This window comes from Nerophis ophidion, linkage group LG21 (genome assembly GCF_033978795.1).
Source record: "Nerophis ophidion isolate RoL-2023_Sa linkage group LG21, RoL_Noph_v1.0, whole genome shotgun sequence".
Classification (NCBI taxonomy): domain Eukaryota; kingdom Metazoa; phylum Chordata; class Actinopteri; order Syngnathiformes; family Syngnathidae; genus Nerophis; species Nerophis ophidion.
The window spans coordinates 23,512,999-23,531,576 of NC_084631.1; the positions used below are offsets into that span (position 1 = coordinate 23,512,999).

General features: G+C 40.1%; 1 protein-coding gene across 1 annotated transcript; it reads right to left on the minus strand.

Annotated features, from left to right (window-relative positions):
* Window positions 1–4,499: 4,499 nt before the first annotated feature.
* Window positions 4,500–16,780, minus strand: LOC133539912 (zinc finger protein 391-like). The gene is made up of 3 exons (XM_061882245.1): window positions 16,169–16,780; window positions 11,698–11,916; window positions 4,500–5,882 (listed from the first exon to the last, which is right to left on the minus strand). Exons 1-3 carry the CDS (start codon window positions 16,290–16,292, stop codon window positions 4,810–4,812), a joined length of 1,416 nt encoding a protein of 471 aa, XP_061738229.1. The 5' UTR covers window positions 16,293–16,780; the 3' UTR covers window positions 4,500–4,809.
* Window positions 16,781–18,578: the final 1,798 nt, after the last annotated feature.

Sequence of the window (18,578 nt, forward strand, 5' to 3'; positions counted from 1 at the left end):
TTTTGTCTCTCTTAGAATTAAAAATGTCGAGCAAAGCGAGACCAGCTTGCCAGTAAATAAATACAATTTAAAAAATAGAGGTAGCTCACTGGTAAGTGCTGCTATTTGAGCTATTTTTAGAACAGGCCAGCGGGTGACTCATCTGGTCCTTACGGGCTACCTGGTGCCCGCGTACACCGCGTTGGTGACCCCTGCTCTAAACAAAGACTTTAAAAGTTGTAAGAATATCTTTGAATTTAAAAAGAGTTACAAAAAGAGACAACTGGAATTATATCAAACACATTTTTTGATTATTATTTTGGACGCGTCATTGTGAAAATGCTTAAACAAAAATTAAAAAGTATGTTGGAGTTCGGGTGTTGGTGGAGGGAACAGTTATAAAGTCATCTAAAATAAATTGTGTTAAAAAAAGGGGTCGGATAAATATAAGAATGTTATTCTTCCATCTGCTCCTTTCTGATCATGGAAATGTAAAGGAACCAAAAACACAATGAAAGTGTCAACTGCACATGGCTTGTATATATGCATTTTCATGAAAAGGAATAAAAAGAAATGATGAAAAAGCAGACGGCATCAAGAAATGATCTTGGATTGAGCTACAAACATGTGTAACATATATGTGCTACAAATCAATATATATATGGGGTGTTATGGGCTAGGAACAGAAGACTTGAGTTTAGACTCGGAGAGAGAAGGCATAGCTTGAATTGCCGTTTGGTTGGCACCGTGTATAAGGGAATTAGTGATGGACAGCAGATATATACACACAACACTGAGTTGAATGGCAATTCAACATGAAAGCAATTTGAAGAAAAAAACACAAGTACTATATACATATACACACAATTCAATTTCAATTATGTAGTGTCTCTTGATCTTGTTCAAATTTCAGCTCAGATAATGGAGTTCTTGGAAAAAATGATGACAGTACAGTCCATGTGCTGCAGTTTAAGGATGAAAATAGTAAAGAGTTGGCTTGAGAGCCTCCTACCAGCTCAGACAGAACAGGTGGTGGGGTTCCTGGCTGGAATCTCCCAAAAACGATCCTTAGACCAGATGTTTCTTTTCCTTAGCTCGCCATCCAAAACAGAAGCCTGGCCTGTGTAAGAGCCAAGACCATCATTATAAAATCCATGTGTACACAAAATATCTTCATTAAATAACACTAATTGCAATATAAAGCATACTTGCTATTTAAGTCCCATCTTAAAACTCATTTGCATACTCTAGCCCAGTGGTTCTCAAATGGGGGTACGCGTACCCCTGGGGGTACTTGAAGGTATGCCCAGGGGTACGTGAGATTTTTTTTTTTAAATATTCTAAAAATAGCAACAATTCAAAAATCCTTGATAAATATATTTATTGAATAATACTTCAACAAAATATGAATGTAAGTTCATAAACTGAAAAAAAAATACAACAATTCAATATTCAGTGTTGATAGCTGGATTTTTTGTCAGACATGTTCCATAAATATTGATGATAAAGATGTATTTTTTTGTGAAGAGATGTTTAGAATTAAGCTCATGAAACCAGATGGATCTCTATTAAAATCCAAAAAGAGGGCACTTTTAGTTGATTTAAATTGAATCACTTGTTTATTTTTCAACAAGTTTTTAGTTATTTTTATATCTCTTTTTCCAAATAGTCCAAGAAAGACCACTACAAATGAGCAATGTTTTGCATTGCTATACAATTTAATACATCAGAAACTGATTACATAGTGCTATATTTTACTCCTTTATGTCTTTTTTTTCAACCAAAAAATGTTTTGCTCTGATTAGGGGGTACTTGAATTAAAACATGTTCACAGGGGGTACATCACTCAAAAAAGGTTGAGAACCACTGCTCTAGCATTTAAGTAGACCCCCCTTTTAGACCAGTTAAAAGGTAAATGGTTTCTCATTGTCATACCACTGGGTTGAGTTTTTCCTTGCCCTGATGTAGGATCTGAACAGAGGATGTCGCTCTGGCTTGTGCAGCCCTTTGAGACACTTGTGATTCAGGGCTATATAAATAAACATTGATCGATTGATTGATTGATATTTAATCAATTCATAAAACTACCGTAGTTATTTGTACACTGTAAAAACATTTTTACGTTGAGGGGGTCGCAGCTTGCCGCTGGGTCGTTCTCCCAGGAAGGCAGACGGACTACTCAGGACATGGCGTTTAGGTAATAACATGATATAATTTTAACTAAAAAAAGTTACAAAAAAAAAAATAGCGCTCACAGCGGAGGCACAACTTGGCTAAGGAACAAAACAAACATAAACAGACTATGAACAACAATCAAACAACACTTACTATGGCTTGACAAGAGTAGCATGGACTTTGGCATGAAAAAACTGGCATGGACAGAGCATGAAAAGAACACAATGACGCCAGACAGACTGACCGGCAATGGCAGGCTTAAATAATGCCTCTGATTAGTGCTTAGGTAGCAGGTGAGCGGCCGAACACTAATCAGAGACAGGTGAACGTTATTTGCAACCATGGCAACAAAACAGTGAAAAAAAACAGGAACTTAAAGAGTCCAAAGGTCAACAGAACATGGCCAAACAAGACAAGACAAAACTATGTCAATCAATTGGCTGTAGTGTATGAATGTAAGTGTGAATGTTGTCTGTGTATCTGCGATGAGGTGGCGACTTGTCGAGGTTGTACCCGCCTTGCACCTGAATGCAGCTGGGATAGGCTCCAGCCGCCCTTGTGACCCCGAGAGGGACAAGCGGTAGAAAATGAATGAATATACAAAAGTGTATTATTGACATTATTATTATGAGTTTTATATTAAAAAATCAGTCAGATAGTGTTATGATGACGAATAATGAGGACGCTTATCATAAACGCCATCATTACACGCCGAAATAGATGGTTAAAAAATCAATAGTTGACAAATTAGCAGAAACAGGCGAAAATAATGTTTAAGGAACTCACGTAAATCAATGTTCCACCGCTGATTACCAACACACTCTTCAGAGCAGACCTCGAGGCAAATGAATCCAAAATTCTGTCGTTATCTTCCCCGCCGTCGCACAAAATGTTGACTTTTATTGCACAAAATCCTTGAAATTGCCACAAATGCGCCAGTGTTGATTCGACTGGAATTGAAACATGTTTACTTTCGGGTTTATTTCCGTTAATTGATTAACGTGGACCCCGACTTAAACAAGTGGAAAAACTTATTCGGGTGTTACCATTTAGTGGTCAATAGTTGGAAATATGTACTGTACTGAGCAATCTACTAATACAAGTTTCAATCAATCAAACAAACAATACAGGACATGCAAAGTCATGACGCCGTGTCTGTATTCAGGTCAGTTTGCATTCACATTGGAGTCTGGACACATTTTCTTTGTAATGTGAAAGACTGCATAAAAAAATCAGATTTGACCAAAAAAAATCAGAATTGGACATCTTACCCTGCTAATTGGCAACACTAAATTGGCCCAAGTGTGTGAATGTGAGTGTGAATGTTGTATGTCTATTTGTGTTGGCCCTGCGACGAGGTGGCGACTTGTCCAGGGTGTAAACCGCCTTCCGCCCGATTGTAGCTGAGATAGGCACCAGCGCCCCCTGTGACCCCAAAAGGGAATAAGCGGTAGAAAATGGATGGATGGACCCTGCAGTGTTGTGAATGTGAACGCTGCTGTGGTCTGGCTCCAGCTTGTTAAGGTAACAGTGAAAACGTGGACTGGATTTTTAGTCTAGTAATAGGGGCATTACTGATGGAACGGATTGGATTGGATTATAAGCGCTGACAAAGGGTTTTCAGATGGTTTATAATCATGGAGAATAATGACAGGTTATGTTAATATTTATTTAAACTCATATTCCTGTATATTTATATTACATATTGTGTGTTTTTTTTTTTGTTAAAAAACAAAACAAAAACAACACAAAACATTACACCAAATTATTTAGGGGGGCTTAAGAATATTATTTGCCCCGACCTATTTATACAAAAATTACTGTAAAAAATACATTCGAAAGTTGCCACCCTCTTTGGCATGTGTTTAAATGTTGCAAACAGCCCCTTTAATTCTTTGTCTAAACAGGAGAAATACACACATTCCGTCAGTCGGTATGCCAGTGAGAGCAAACATTGTACGGTAAGTGATTTCTTTGTGATTACTGTTTGTTGTTTATCATGAAACAGGAAATAATTGCAATACGCCTGTCAAATGAATGTGCTGCCACATGCTCAACATTTCCCCAAAATAAATAAATATTGCATGTCATTATGAATGTTTGCATTATATATGTACTTACATCATGTATATGACATATTGGAGGTGTTTGGATATTTGTAGAGCTCTTAATAGGCATAACGACTCCTATTCACTCCAATGTTTCAGTAGCTGACTTTTATTTATGAGTTAAAATGCAAAAAAAGAAAAGAAAGAGTAATGTTTTCTTGTCTTATATAAGGATTGTGAATGAGAGGCAAAATTACCCCAAAAAGTGCAGTTCCCCTTTAAAAGTTTGACAGTTGATTCCAAATCCTGCAGTTTTATTTACTGCTGCTGTTCTCACCAGGACACTTGTGTTTCTTACACTGGTACTTATAAGAGAATCTTTCACCACACACACTGCAATTAAACACTTTCTCACCTGTGTGTGTTCTCATGTGTTTTACAAATGCTGATCGGTAACAGAAGCTTTTGTTGCAACATGAACAGGAATATGGCTTTTCACCAGTATGTTGTCTCATGTGTCTTACAAGTGTTGAGTGGTCAGCAAAGCTTTTGTTGCAGCTTGAACAGGAATATGTTTTTTCACTAGTGTGCGTTCTCATGTGTAATTTCAAACATTTGTTTTCTGCAAAACCTTTACCACATACTGAAGATAAAAAAGTTTTTTCAGCCGTGTGTATTCTTGTGTTTCTAACAAGTGCTGATTGGTCAGCAGAGTTGTTGTTGCAGCTTGAATAAAAATATGTTTCTTCACAAGTGTGTTCTCGTGTGTTTTTTTCAAATTACTATTATGTGTAAAACCTCTACCACAGATTGAACAGGAAAACGGTTTTTCTCCAGTGTGTATTCTTGTATGCGTCATCAAATGTGCCTTCTGGGAAAATCTTTTACTACAAACTGAGCACATGAATGGTTTGTCTCCAGTGTGTATTCTCATGTGTACTTTTAAATCAGTATTTTGTGGAAAGCGTTTACCACAGATTGAACAGGAAAACGTTTTTTCTCCAGTGTGCATGCTTGTGTGTGCTATCAAATGTACCTTCTGGGAGAATCTTTTACCGCAAATTGAGCACATGAATGGCTTCTCACCAGTGTGTATTATCATGTGTACTTTCAAATCAGTACTTCGTATAAAACCTTTAGCACAGATTGAACAGAAAAAAGTTTTTTTACCAGTGTGTATTCTTTGGTGTATTGTCAAATTACGACGGTGTTTAAACGTTTTCTCACAGTGAGAACATGTAAAGTGTGTGTTGTCAGTGGGACATGTCTTATCATCTTTAGAGTCGGCATCATCAGTGTCAGGAGAGTGTGACGTTGTGTTGTCACTATCTGATAGTGGAGCTAAGATCTTGTCTGCTTGTGATCCTCCACAGTGGTCTCCATCAGCTTCTGTTGTCATGTGTTGTGTTGAGCTGCTGCTTGGAGGCTCCACCTCGCTCTCCGCCTCACTTTCACCTTTGACATCATCTTCGCTCTTCACAATCACAACAGTCAATGGTATCTTGGTGACATCGATCTCTTCCAGTCCTTCAAGATAGTCGCTGTGTTCCTCTTCTTCGTCTTTAATGTGGGGCGGCTGTGAGTTCTCGTCCTGTCTAATATAAGCGGGCTGCGGCTCCCCCTGCTCCATCCGGGAGGTCCACTCCGGCTGTTCAGGGAGAAGGTGCTTTTCACAGACGTCTGACGGACACAAGAAGGCAAACACATGCTTTAGAAAAGTCCAACTTCTCTCACTCACATGAGACATTGTCCTGCACCAGCATGTGTTCTGATAATGTCATCAGTTACCACGTTGACATTCAAACTGTCATAACCATATCATACATCAGGGAATAACAGAAGCAATATAAAAAATTATGTAAAAAAAACAAAATAAACAGAGCAGTAAAACCTTACATATAAACAAAACGTCTGCTTGTACACCCAAAGGACATAGTAGACCATGAAAAAAAAGTTATATTTACAAAATTCAGTTCAGGTTTTTCTTGCTTTTAGAGTCCTGTCGTTTGTGTTGCGTTTATTGACGATGTGCTGGGCGAATGTTTTTTTTTTAGTGGTATTCTGTGAGGCCAAGGAGCGGTTTTATTATTTCAATGAGCGTTTTTGATAAATGATATGTAACGGAACCTATACTGTCTACTATTGGGCATAGCTGAGTATCTTTTTTTTGTCAATTTTGGGGGTGCCGAAAATTCTTAGGCTGATATTTGCTGTGAATATTAAAAATTCTTCTTCTTTTTTTTGCTTTCAACTAATGCTTTGAGGAGAGTCTTGAGCATTTTTTTTATTTTCCTCTGTGGGACATTTTTTTACCATGTAATGTTTGTTGTAATCTCTTAGAATTGTTTCCACTTGTTTTTCATATGCGTCCGTGTCCATTATCACTGTAGTACTTCCTTTGTCTGCTGTTACAATGGTGATGGTTTCATCTTTTTGAGTCTAACGATAGCCTGTTTTTCCTTTTCCGTAATGTTGCATTGTGGGAGTTTTGCCGGTTGGCCACGCCTATAAAAGCAGCTGATAGGCAACCCGTCACAGTGGTCAGGTGACCCTTTTGAAGAAGACTGCAGATTGAAAGTTGAAACATGTCAGGTAAAAACTCCATCTAATGTACCGAAAATATTGTCTGGCGACGAAAACATTTGAAAAGTATAAGAATAAGAAGACATAATTAACCTTTTTGAGCAAAGTGATGTTTTTGATGTGAGACTGTGACAGTGAGCCATCAAAGATGACACCCAAAGTCTTAAAGGCCTACTGAAATGAGATTTTCTTTTTTAAACGGGGATAGCAGGTCCATTCTATGTGTCATACTTGATCATTTAGCAATATTGCCATATTTTTGCTGAAAGGATTTAGTAGAGAACATCCACGATAAAGTTTGCAACTTTTGGTCGCTAATAAAAAAAGTTTTGCCTTTACCGGAAGTAGCAGACAATGTGCGTGTGACGTCACCGGTTGTAGAGCTCCTCACATCCTCACATTGTTTATAATGTGAGCCACCGGCAGTAAGAGCAATTCGGACCGAGAATGCGACGATTTCCCCATTAATTTGAGCGAGAATGAAAGATTTGTGGATGAGGAAAGTTAGAGTGAAGCACAAAAAAAAAAGAAAAAAAAAAGAAAAGGCGACGGCTCCAGGCGGCGGCAGTGGAAGAGTTTCAGATGTAATTAGACACATTTACTAGGATAATTCTGGAAAATCCCTTATCTTCTTATTGTGTTAATAGTATTTTTGTGAGATTTTGAAGTCATACCTGAAAGTCGGATGGCTGCGGTGAACGCCAGTGTCTCTGAGAGACGCCAAGGAGCCAAGATAACAGCTGCCTTTTTGAGCTGCAGGATGAGGTCGCGTAATCCACTGAAGTCGACTTAATATCACAATTTTCCCATCAAAAAACGTGCTGGTTGACGTACAGAAACATGTTCGCTTGACCGCTCTGTGTTAAAGCTTCACAACAAACAAAGAAACACCGGCTGTGTTTCGGTGCTAAAGGCAGCTGCAATCCACCGCTTTCCACCAACAGCATTCTTATTTGACGTCTCCATTATTAATTGAACAAATTGCAAAAGATTCAGCAACACAGATGTCCAAAATACTGTGTAATTGCGCAATGAAAAGAGACGACTTTTAGCCGTAAGTGGTGCTGGGCTAATATGTCCCCTCCAACCAATAACGTCAAAAACACGCATCATCATTCCACGACGTTTTCAACAGGAAACTCCACGGGAAATTTAAAATTGCAATTTAGTAAACTAAACCGGCCGTATTGGCATGTGTTGTAATGTTAATATTTCATCATTGATATATAAACTGTCAGACTGCGTGGTCGATAGTAGTGGGTTTCAGTAGGCCTTTAGTCTGAGTGGAGGGGGAGTTGCCGATAGTGAGGGTGAATCTGTTGACTTTGTAAAGTGTGGATTTTGATATTATTTTGGTTTTTTTAAATGTTTGCTTTGAGGAAGTTTAAGAGGAACCAGGATTTTACTCTAAATAAGCAAGAGGAGAAATGGGTGGAAGTGTGGCATTGGGCTTGGTAGAGAGGTAGAGCTGGGTGTCCTCAGCGTAGCAGTGAGAGTGGATGTTAAATTTGCGGAAGATATGGTCAAAGGGGGGTAAGGTAATTGAGGTAGAGAAGGGGGGACAAGACAGATCCTGTTGTGACTGCGGAATGTTCGGATCTAAAGGATTTGAGCTGTAGGAACAGTGTTGATGATGCCAATGGACAAGAGTCTATTGAGGAGGATCGGATTAAAACAAACAAAAAAAAAGCTTTCACATTGCCATTTTGGGGTATTGTCTGAAGAATTTTGGGAACATAAATGAACGTATTGCATTTTGGAATAGGGCTGTACAATGTGGAAAAAATGAAGCATTGTGTATACTGGGTCATTATTGTCACCGATGTCCCAGTGGGTGTGAGTTTTCCTTGCCCTTATGTGGGCCTACCGAGGATGTCGTAGTGGTTTGTGAAGCCCTTTGAGACACTAGTGATTTAGGGCTATATAAGTAAACATTGATTGATTGATTGATTGATTGACTTTCCGGATGCACTGTATCAGACACGTCTTTGGCCCAAAAAATCCTTATTAAAAGCGGTATTTATGCATGTCTATGAGTGGTGGATGGATATGGGGTCCCTCGGTGCATGGTAGTCTGGATTTGGGTACCCCCGGCTTCTTGTAGCTCTTTGTCGAGGCTTTGCGTTGGTGGGTGAGCAACCATAAGCTTTACGTCCCGGGCACATGATGGCGGTTGAGGAAAGAAGGGACGTGTTGGTAATACCTAACGTGTCCTCGCAACTTGATGACTTGTTCGGATGTGTACACCAACGCAGCTTTGCTGAGGAACTCGTGGCATACGCATTGGTTCATTTTACGGGTTTCGGGGAACAAGCGGGAGTGCCTAACACCCTCCATCCACATCCCACCTCCCCGGATTGTAAATAATCAAATGTATATACTTTTTTTTATGCTTTCTGAACTCACTATGTTTACTGCTCGCTGTACATATCCTACAAAGTCAGACCTACACTGTTCCAATGTCCAATTCTCAGATGATGCAATTGAAGTGCTGATATCAACCAAACCAACCCGGCAGCGGACGAACAGGTTTGCAAGACGCCAATGCCAATGTGCGCAGATCACAGATAAAACAAATTATGAATCACTGATACACTTGTCAGCTGCAATATCAGAGATGTAGAAGACCCTGCCGCCCACCATTACTAAAGACAATGGACTTCAGCCTACAGACCACGTGAAGCCACAGTTTGTACTTCTGAGCCACCGCAATTTTTTCAGATATATGTTTTTTAGCAAAGAACGATGTGATGGCTACACTCCTGCACACACTGATAGATGGAAAAAAAAGACATCAGATTCATGACTAGTTTATGAATGCGATGTTAGCTGTACCTCAGGAGTGATGTCATATTTCGTTAGGACAAATCCATAGGTACACTTCTCCCGTCCAAAGGCAAAACCCAGTAACTCAATTTTGGTCAAAACTGAGCTGATAATAATTTTGGAGTTCCTAGGTGATATGCTTTACATTAGTGTATGCGATATTGAAATTTGTTCCGTAAGTAAGCTGTTACGCGCATGGCAGGACCTAGCAACTACCACATAACCGCGTAGATACAACAGAAAAACCTAGTATCTCAAGGGACCAATCGGAGCTTCTTTGTCAGTCGCCTTATTGTCTTTAATGAGACATTTGCACGAATGGGGGCCGACGCTCAACCTGATTATGTGATATTATGGCACGAGGGGATATTTGGAAGATTGGCCCAGGACGTTGCAAGCACCTTCATTAAATGTATTGTTCTTGATTCTTCCCCTTGCATACTCTTTTGGGCAGATAACTGTGGAGGTCAAAATAAAAACTGGACGCTGTACAAGGCTCTTGCCCAATGTGCAAACGCAGAATGGGGCCCACCCGAGATTGTGATAAAATATCTGGAGAAAGGGCACACGTTCATGAGAGCAGATTCAATCCATGGCTCAATCGGCAAGAAAATGAAAGCTCAAAAAAAACATCTATACGTTTGATGACTTTGTAAATCTTTGTAAGACAGCATCAAGATAGATTGGTTTTGCTTTGTTTTCTCAAAATCAGATAGAAGTGAGTTACTAGGTTTTGCCTTTGGACGGGAAACTTTGTCTTATCCATGTTTGTCTTACTTCCAGCTGTTCACAATCTACACTTAAATGTTACATCTAAAATGAATAAATATCAATAGTTATTCGGTATCTGTCTTGAGGAGCAGGATGGTTTCAGTTTCTGATTGGGAAAAATATTGTGTTTTCCAAATGCAAGACAAAACAGAAACTGATTCATATCGGCGGTGTCCGTGCACATCAACAAAAAAATGGTTGAAACCGAGGGGGCACCCTGCAGAAAGTATTTTTTGTCCACCTGTCATCAGGTGTCTGAGTTGGATCAGTAATTATATCACTAATCGTTTAATTCTGACACAATTTGCCTTGTTCATTTAGCATTTTTTGTATTGTAAAATCTGAATTGTCACGTTCTGCATTGGCAAATATAGCAGCATTGCTCATTGAGCTCTTATATTATGTGAATGTGGAGATAAAAAGCAAGTACCGCAGTTTTTTTCATAGATTTGGCCGGGGGTGCGACATATACTCCGAAGCAACTTATGTGTGACATTATTAACACATTACCGTAAAATATCAAATAATATTATTTATCTCAGTCGCGGAAGAGACGAAGAAAATTTCAGCAATCGTGACATACACGTCAGCCAATAAGAATTCGGCGGGGGAGGATCCTGGCAGAAGTGCATTGTGGGTCATGGAATGCTAAGTGCTATATGCTACTGCCGTACTATTAAAATGGATCATTTCATCGTTGGCGGTAACTTATAATAAACTGAGAAGGGATGAACAAAAATTGGACCGAAAAGGAAATCATGTACTGCAGGATACAAGCTGGACCTAGTGAAATATGCAGCAGAAAACGACAAGAGGAAGTGGCGCATACCTTTGGAGTTGACAGAGTTGTTTAGAAGCGACATCGAGGAAGAAGATTTTATGGGATTTATCGATTAGGAGTGACAGATTGTTTGGTAAACGTATACCATGTTCTATATGTTATAGTTATTTGAATGACTCTTACCATTATATGTTACCTTAACATACCAGGCCAGTTCTCAGTTGGTTATTTATGCGTCATTAACGTACACTTATTCAGCCTGTTGTTCACTATTCCTCATTTATTTTAAATTGCCTTTCAAATGTCTATTCTTGGTGTTGGATTTTATGAAATAAATTTCCCCTAAAAATGCGACTTATATTCCAATGCGATGTATATATATTTTTTTCCTTCTTTATTATGCATTTTCGCCCGGTGCAAAGTATACTCCGGAGAAACTTATATTCCGAAAAACACCTTTAGTCATAACTGTGGTCCCTGAATGAACATATGTTAATAACATTGTATTAGATGATACATGGATGTTGTGCTTACTTGGTGATTTGTCTTCATGGTCTTCAGTCTTCACAGAGACAACAGTCAGTGGAAACTTGGCGAGATCAGCCTCCTCCTGCCCTAGAAGACACTCTCCCTCATGACTGATCCACACTTCCTCTTCTTCTTTAAAGTGGGATGGCTGTGGCTCTTCCTCTTCCTGCTTTACGTGAAGGCAATGTGGATCTTCCTCCTCAATGTGGGGGGGCTGCTGGACGTCTGTTGGGTAAATAAGTAAATAAGATTAAAGCGAGAATATAAATAGTTTTTGACTGACACTGTTAACCCAATGAGATTAGCTGTCTTCATGTGTGTGTTGTGTTAAAAGTGTGTAACTAAACAACCAATAAAAGTATGGGAAATAGTTTATTTTGTCCCAGACATAAGGGATTTTAGGGACTACATGGTTCAAAACATTCCTAAAAGACAAATCAGAAGTGAGTAACCATGTTTGTCTATTACACCTAAGCCGTATTTCTAACTTGAACATTGCAATGGTATAGTCCTTGTTGGAGCCTATCTATATTGTTTATTTAATAATAGTTTTGACACAGGAATCAAATCATGCCAATGATGATGTTGATGGATTATTGGATGTATCAGATCAGGGGTCTCAAACTCAATTTACCTGGGGGCCACTGGATGCAGAAACAGGGTGAGGCTGGGCCGGGACAAAAGATTTCTTAAAAAAATCTAACATGCACTTTTAAATGAATTCACCTTATTTGAATGGCTTTCCTGCCCTGACAACATACTTGCAAACTCTCACGATCTTTCCGGGAATCACCCGGATATCAGTGCCCCTCCCAACAAACTCCCGGGGAAATCATTCTGCCGGTTTTCACCCGGACAACAGCAACATTAAGGGCGTGCCATGACGGCACTGACTTTAACGTCTGCATTTCCACCATACTGACAGTGTACGAGGCTATTAAAGACTAACGGAAGCGACTGTAAGACATACTTGGTCAACAGCCATACAGGTCACACTGAGGATGGCCGTATAAACAACGTTATCACTGTTACAAATATGTGCCACACTTTGAACCCACACCAAACAAGAATGACAAACACATTTTGGGAGAACATTTGCACCATAACAAAGCATAAACACAACAGAACAAATACCCAGAATCCCATGCAGCCCTAACTCTTCCGGGCTACAATATACACCCTCGCGCCCCCAGTCCCGCCCCCTATTGTGGGGGTTTATATTGTAGCCCAGATGAGTTAGGGCTGCATGGGATTCTGGGTATTGTTTATGTTGTGTTACGGTGCGGATGTTCACCCGAAATGTGTTTGTCATTCTTGTTTGGTGTGGGTTCACAGTGTGGCGCATATTTGTAGCAGTGTTAAAGTTGTTTATACGGCCACCCTCAGTGTGACCTGTATGGCTGTTGATCAACTATGTCTTCCGGTCGCTTACTGTGTCTACAGAAGCCAAACACAACATGTGGCAGGGCTGGTACGCTGTTAGTACAGGTTGTGGAGGAAGCCAATGGCAGTGCCTCCACCCCTTAATATTAATAATTGGGTGCAATCCGGGTGAATGATTACCCCTACTGGGGAACTAAGAATTGGGAGTCCCTCGGTAAAATCGAGGGTATACAAGTATGACGCTGTAAAGCGCCAACTCGCGGGCCGCACCAACATCAAATTTTCACACCAAGGTGCGGGCCGCAAAATAACGTCTCGCGGGCCGCAATTGGCCCGCGGGCCGCGCGTATGAGACCCCTGTATTAGATGAATTATTATTGACTGATTTTAGCTGCTCACATTCCTCCTGGTGAGCGACTCCCTCCTCCTATATTTAAGAATACAGGAAAGCAGGGTGTCCTTTTTTCTGTCAATCATGTTGAAGGAGTGAGGAGTAAAACAGTTTGTTTATCGCTAAAGTTATTTTGATTATGTAGAAAGTCAACAATGGAGAATATTTTTTGTGTGTGAAAATAAATTATAATAATTTGGAATCCAGAAATATCTCCGCGAGTGCTTATTAAGGAATTTAGTGAGTCATAAACCTCCTTCTCGGGGCTACTCAACCAACGTCATTTTTATTTTTTCAAAATTTTTTGGAACGCAAGAGTAGCCATAACAGTCCTTACCATGAGTTAAATATCGAAATAAAATACAATTCTCAAAAATGCTTAATTAAAAACATTCCTAACATGTTTTTGTCACTACGTCAAGTAAGTTTATCATCTAAGTGATTTTCTTGGCTGGGTCAAAAGGAACTCTTACAAATCATGTTTTATTAAGTGGTGTTTTTATGGAGTATGTCCATCAACAATTCCTTGTTAGAGCACAGCTCCCACATTCACTTGGAGACCATCTATGATACGCTGAAGGAAAGTCAGTCACCTTTATATTCTTTTCATAAATCGACTGTTGATTACTTTGCTCATTGAAAGATGATTGACAAAAAATGTTTACTTTCACTTATTGATGCATGTAGGTCAGAATCAGGAAGTGAAATTCGCCATGGAACTATTAATTATATTGATTACGATGTCAAATATATTTGGTGACTGTGTGAGTTTTGTTTAAACATGTCAATACAAACAGAGGAACATCAACCTCATAAATATTGTGTAAAAACAAGCAGTCCATCATATTCACTGCCTTTTTGGCAGAATAGGAACGCTTTGGGAAATGGCTTACATTCTGCCAGAAGGAGATGAAGACAATGTATACATGTTGCAGAGGTTCATTTAGCCTGCTGATGTGTATTTATAAATAGTTAATTTATTAGGCTAGTAAGGTAAAGTTTTGTACCTGGCAAGTTTCGGCTACCCTGCTTCTGCAGCCTTTATCAGGAGGTGTCCCGTTTGGTAAACATCCACACGACAGGGGCCACCCGCCCTACCCCCGGCGCACGCCAGGGGACACCGCCATCCCATCACCTCAGGTGAAATGGTACAATCCATACAACCCGTCACAGACGACATCACGCTAACATCACGTGACACCTCTGATGAAGGCTGCAGAAGCAAGGTAGCCGAAACTTGTCCGGTACAAAACTTTACCTTACTAGCATACTCGCCAACCCTCCCGATTTTCCCGGGAGACTCACGAATTTCAGTGCCCCTCTGAAAATCTCCTGGGGCAACCATTCTCCCAAATTTCTCCCGATTTACACCCGGACAAGAATATTGGGGGTGTGCCATAAAGGCACTGTCTTTGGCGTCCTCTACAACCTGTGGTCACGTACGCTTCTCACTCATACAAACAGCGTGCCGGCCCAATCACATAATATGTGCGGCTTTTACACACATACAATTGAATGCAAGGCATATTTGATCAACAGCCATACAGGTCACACTGAGGGTGGCCGTATAAACAACTTTAACACAGTTACGAATGTGCGCCACACTGTGAACCCACACCAAACAAGAATGACAAACACAATTTGGGAGAACATCCACACCGTAACACAACATAAGGACAACAGAACAAATACCCAGAATCCCTTGCAGCACTAACTATTCAAGTAGCTACAGTATACACCCCCGCTACCACCAAACCCCGCCCGCCCCCAACCCCATCTCCGAAATTCAGAGGTCTCGAGGTTGGCAAGTATGCTTACTAGCCTATATAAATTACCGTATTTCCTCGAATTGCCGCAGGGTATATAGTATGCGCCTGCCTTGAATTACTGCCGGGTCAAACTCGCTTCCCAAAATAATTAGCGCATGCTTAGTATTACCGCCTGGTCAAACTCGTGATGTCACGAGTGACACTTCCCCTGTCATCATTTTCAAAATGGAGAAGGCTGATTTCAATACCGGTAATTTGAAATTGCATAAAGGGAATAAGATTAAGAGTTATTCAGTAGTATTACCGCCTGGTCAAACTCGTGATGTCACGAGTGACACTTCCCCTGCCATCATTTTCAAAATGGAGAAGGCTGATTTCAATACCGGTAATTTGAAATCGCATAAAGGGAATACGATTAAGAGCTATTCAGTAGGATTTAGGTCCAAGCTTATATCCCACTCAAATTTTTACTGCATACCTTTGGTAGGTGCCAAAGTGAGAAGAGGTTTTAAAATAATTAGCGCATGCTTACTTTTACCGCATGCCTTTGGTAAGCGCAGGAGTGAGAAGACGTTTTAAATTAATTAGCGCCCCGGCGGTTATTCAAGGAAATACGTCAACCATTTATGAATACACAATGAATACACCGTGTGAGCGTTGGACACCTGGACCAAAATAAGTGATTTAAAGTTGGGTCACGGCAAGTTCGTCGACTGTGTGAAGTGAAGTGAATTATATTTATATAGCGCTTTTCTCTAGTGACTCAAAGCGCTTTACATTGTGGAACCCAATATCTAAGTTATATTTTCAAACCATTCAGCAGAAAATGGGGTGTTTCAAAACAATTCACCTTCCTACAGACAACATATTTGATAATAGTGTTAATAATCAAATACAAAGTTAGTAAACAGGTGAGAGTAAGAAGTAAACAAACCTGTTCTGTGTAACACAATTTGGTGTTTCTTGAAAACAGCCTCCTGTAGTTGACGGTGTCGCCCCTGCTCCTCTTTTGTTGGACAAAGTCCCTCCTCGTACTTTGTTATCGTTCTTTCGCACATTTTCACACAATTGCAACACTTTACAAGCACACTTGATCTCTGCTTAGCGATGTGTTGATAACTTCCGCCTCTCTTTGTTAGCAGCTAACAAGCTAAGCTAACTAGCACGCTAAAATAGACTAAGAAGCTTCAAAGTTGACTGAGACGAGTCAAGATTATCTTGACACGACGAATTAATCAATTGTAGTTTTTCATACGATAGACAACTAAATAAAGATGTAGAAATTAGAGATTAACGCAGACTAAGACCATAATGCACTGTATACTGTCAGAAGATCCGATAAATCCACGCATGCGCAACATGTGACTTCCTGTCGACTTTTATTTTTCTTTACCAGACATTCATTTGCATATAAACATGCACATATCATATATAACATAGCAGTGCAATCACGGTACGAAATTGGAGCAATATAAAAGCATACCTACTAGAAAAGAGGACAATAAATGAGCATGTTTTAAGCCTTTGAATGAGATTCACAAAGAGTATGACACATACTTGCCAACCTTGGGACCTCCGATTCCGGGAGGTGGCGGGTGGAGGGCGTGGTCGGGTGTGGGGGGTGGGGCGAGGTTGGGGGTGGGCGTGGTTGGGGGCGTGGTTAAGAGGGGAGGAGTATATTTACAGCTAGAAAAGTGCAGATTGGATTTCAACCAATTTAAAACACGACATCAAAAATATATATTCATTGTGAGAAATCATTAAGATGATCAGTGTTTCCATAAAGATAAATATCATTAATTATTAATACTAACATAGAGTTAAAGGTACATTGAGCAAATTGGCTATTTCTGGCAATTTATTTAAGTGTGTATCACACTGGTAGCCCTTCGCATTAATCAATACCCAAGAAGTAGCTCTTGGTTTCAAAAAGGTTGGTGACCCCTGCCGTAGATGTTATGGTCACATATGCATGTACAGTAGACAGCAGTATTCTCCTGTTTAAGAGTGTCACAATATTGCTGTTTACGGTAGACGAAAATGTGACTGCTGTTGTTGTGTGTCGTTACCGTACTGGGAAGACGTTAATGAAACTGCCTAAGAATAAACCCACAAAAGAAACCAAGAACTCGCCCTCGATCTTTTTACAGTTATAACCGTTTATATTGTCGGAAAGCAGGATGTCCTCACTCAGGACCGCATGGAGCTGGAGGGGGCGTGGCCTCCAGCTCTGCCTGAATTTCGGGAGATTTTCGGGAGAAAATTTGTCCCGGGAAGTTTTCGGGAGAGTTGCTACATTTCGGGAGTCTCCCGGAAAATCAGGGAGGGTTGGCAAGTATGATATGACATGTTTCCTTATATTTCTTTTACGACAAAAATAATACATATACATGTTGCCTTGCCTGTACTTATCATCGATTACACTATGATTTATTTAAATTGACACTCCTACAAGCTCTGCAGGTCAGTTCTGTGTCTTCTCATGTTTAAAATTCTTCATCTCTCCTCTCAATCGCTTGTCATCATTCCATTTATTGAAAGTCATAACGAGAGCGAGCAGAACAAAAAGGTTTTTAATAAGTTAGTCTTCTGAAGAGATGAAAAAAAATGACATGAACTAATGAAAATCTGGGCTGCACGGTGGCCTACAACAGGCCTGGGCAATTATTTTGACTCGGGGGCAAAATTTAGAGGAAAAAAAATGTGTCTGGTTTTTAGGAACACTAATACCGAACCTCACAATAATGTCTGATTGAGTGCAAAAAAACGTTATGACAGACCGCCTTAAAAAACAGAATGGAATTTTACTGTCACGGCGGGGTCGCATCTTTATGAGGGGTCGTTCTCCCAGAATGCAGAACGGACAAAACCGGACGACAGCGTGAGGCAAGAGAGGATTTATTTATCAAAAATCATTCAACTACAAAATAACGGGCAAACAACAAAGGCAAGCGCGCCTATCGCACGCGGTAGCTAAGGCGAAAACTTAGCGCAGAAAACCTAGAACTATGGACATGGAAACAAGAAATCAACCTACGTTTGCATACAGCAAACAATGACGCAAGACCGAACGTGGCGAGCGAGTTGAATAAAATAGCTCCCTGATTAGTAGTTTGACAGCAGCTGAGTGTGGGACCACTAACCAGAGGCAGGTGAAACCAATTCATCCTCATGGTGACCAAATTAAACCCAGGAGTGCACACAACAGGAACTAAGGGAGTCCAAAACTAACAGAACATAACTAACCAAAACATGATCGGTTCACGGATCATGACATTTAATTTTTTTTTACTGAACGAGACATCCAGAATGTACATGAAAATATCGAATGTGGGTTTTACAAT

Bases quoted from the DNA above. Each gene is read 5' to 3' on its own strand.
- LOC133539912 (XM_061882245.1), bottom strand. From the start codon at position 16,292: ATGTGCGAAAGAACGATAACAAAGTACGAGGAGGGACTTTGTCCAACA. The intron at 11,917-16,168 runs GTTTGTTTACTT...TTTACCCAACAG, and splicing joins AATTGTGTTACACAGAACAG to ACGTCCAGCAGCCCCCCCAC. The intron at 5,883-11,697 runs GTAAGCACAACA...TGTGTCCGTCAG, and splicing joins CCATGAAGACAAATCACCAA to ACGTCTGTGAAAAGCACCTT.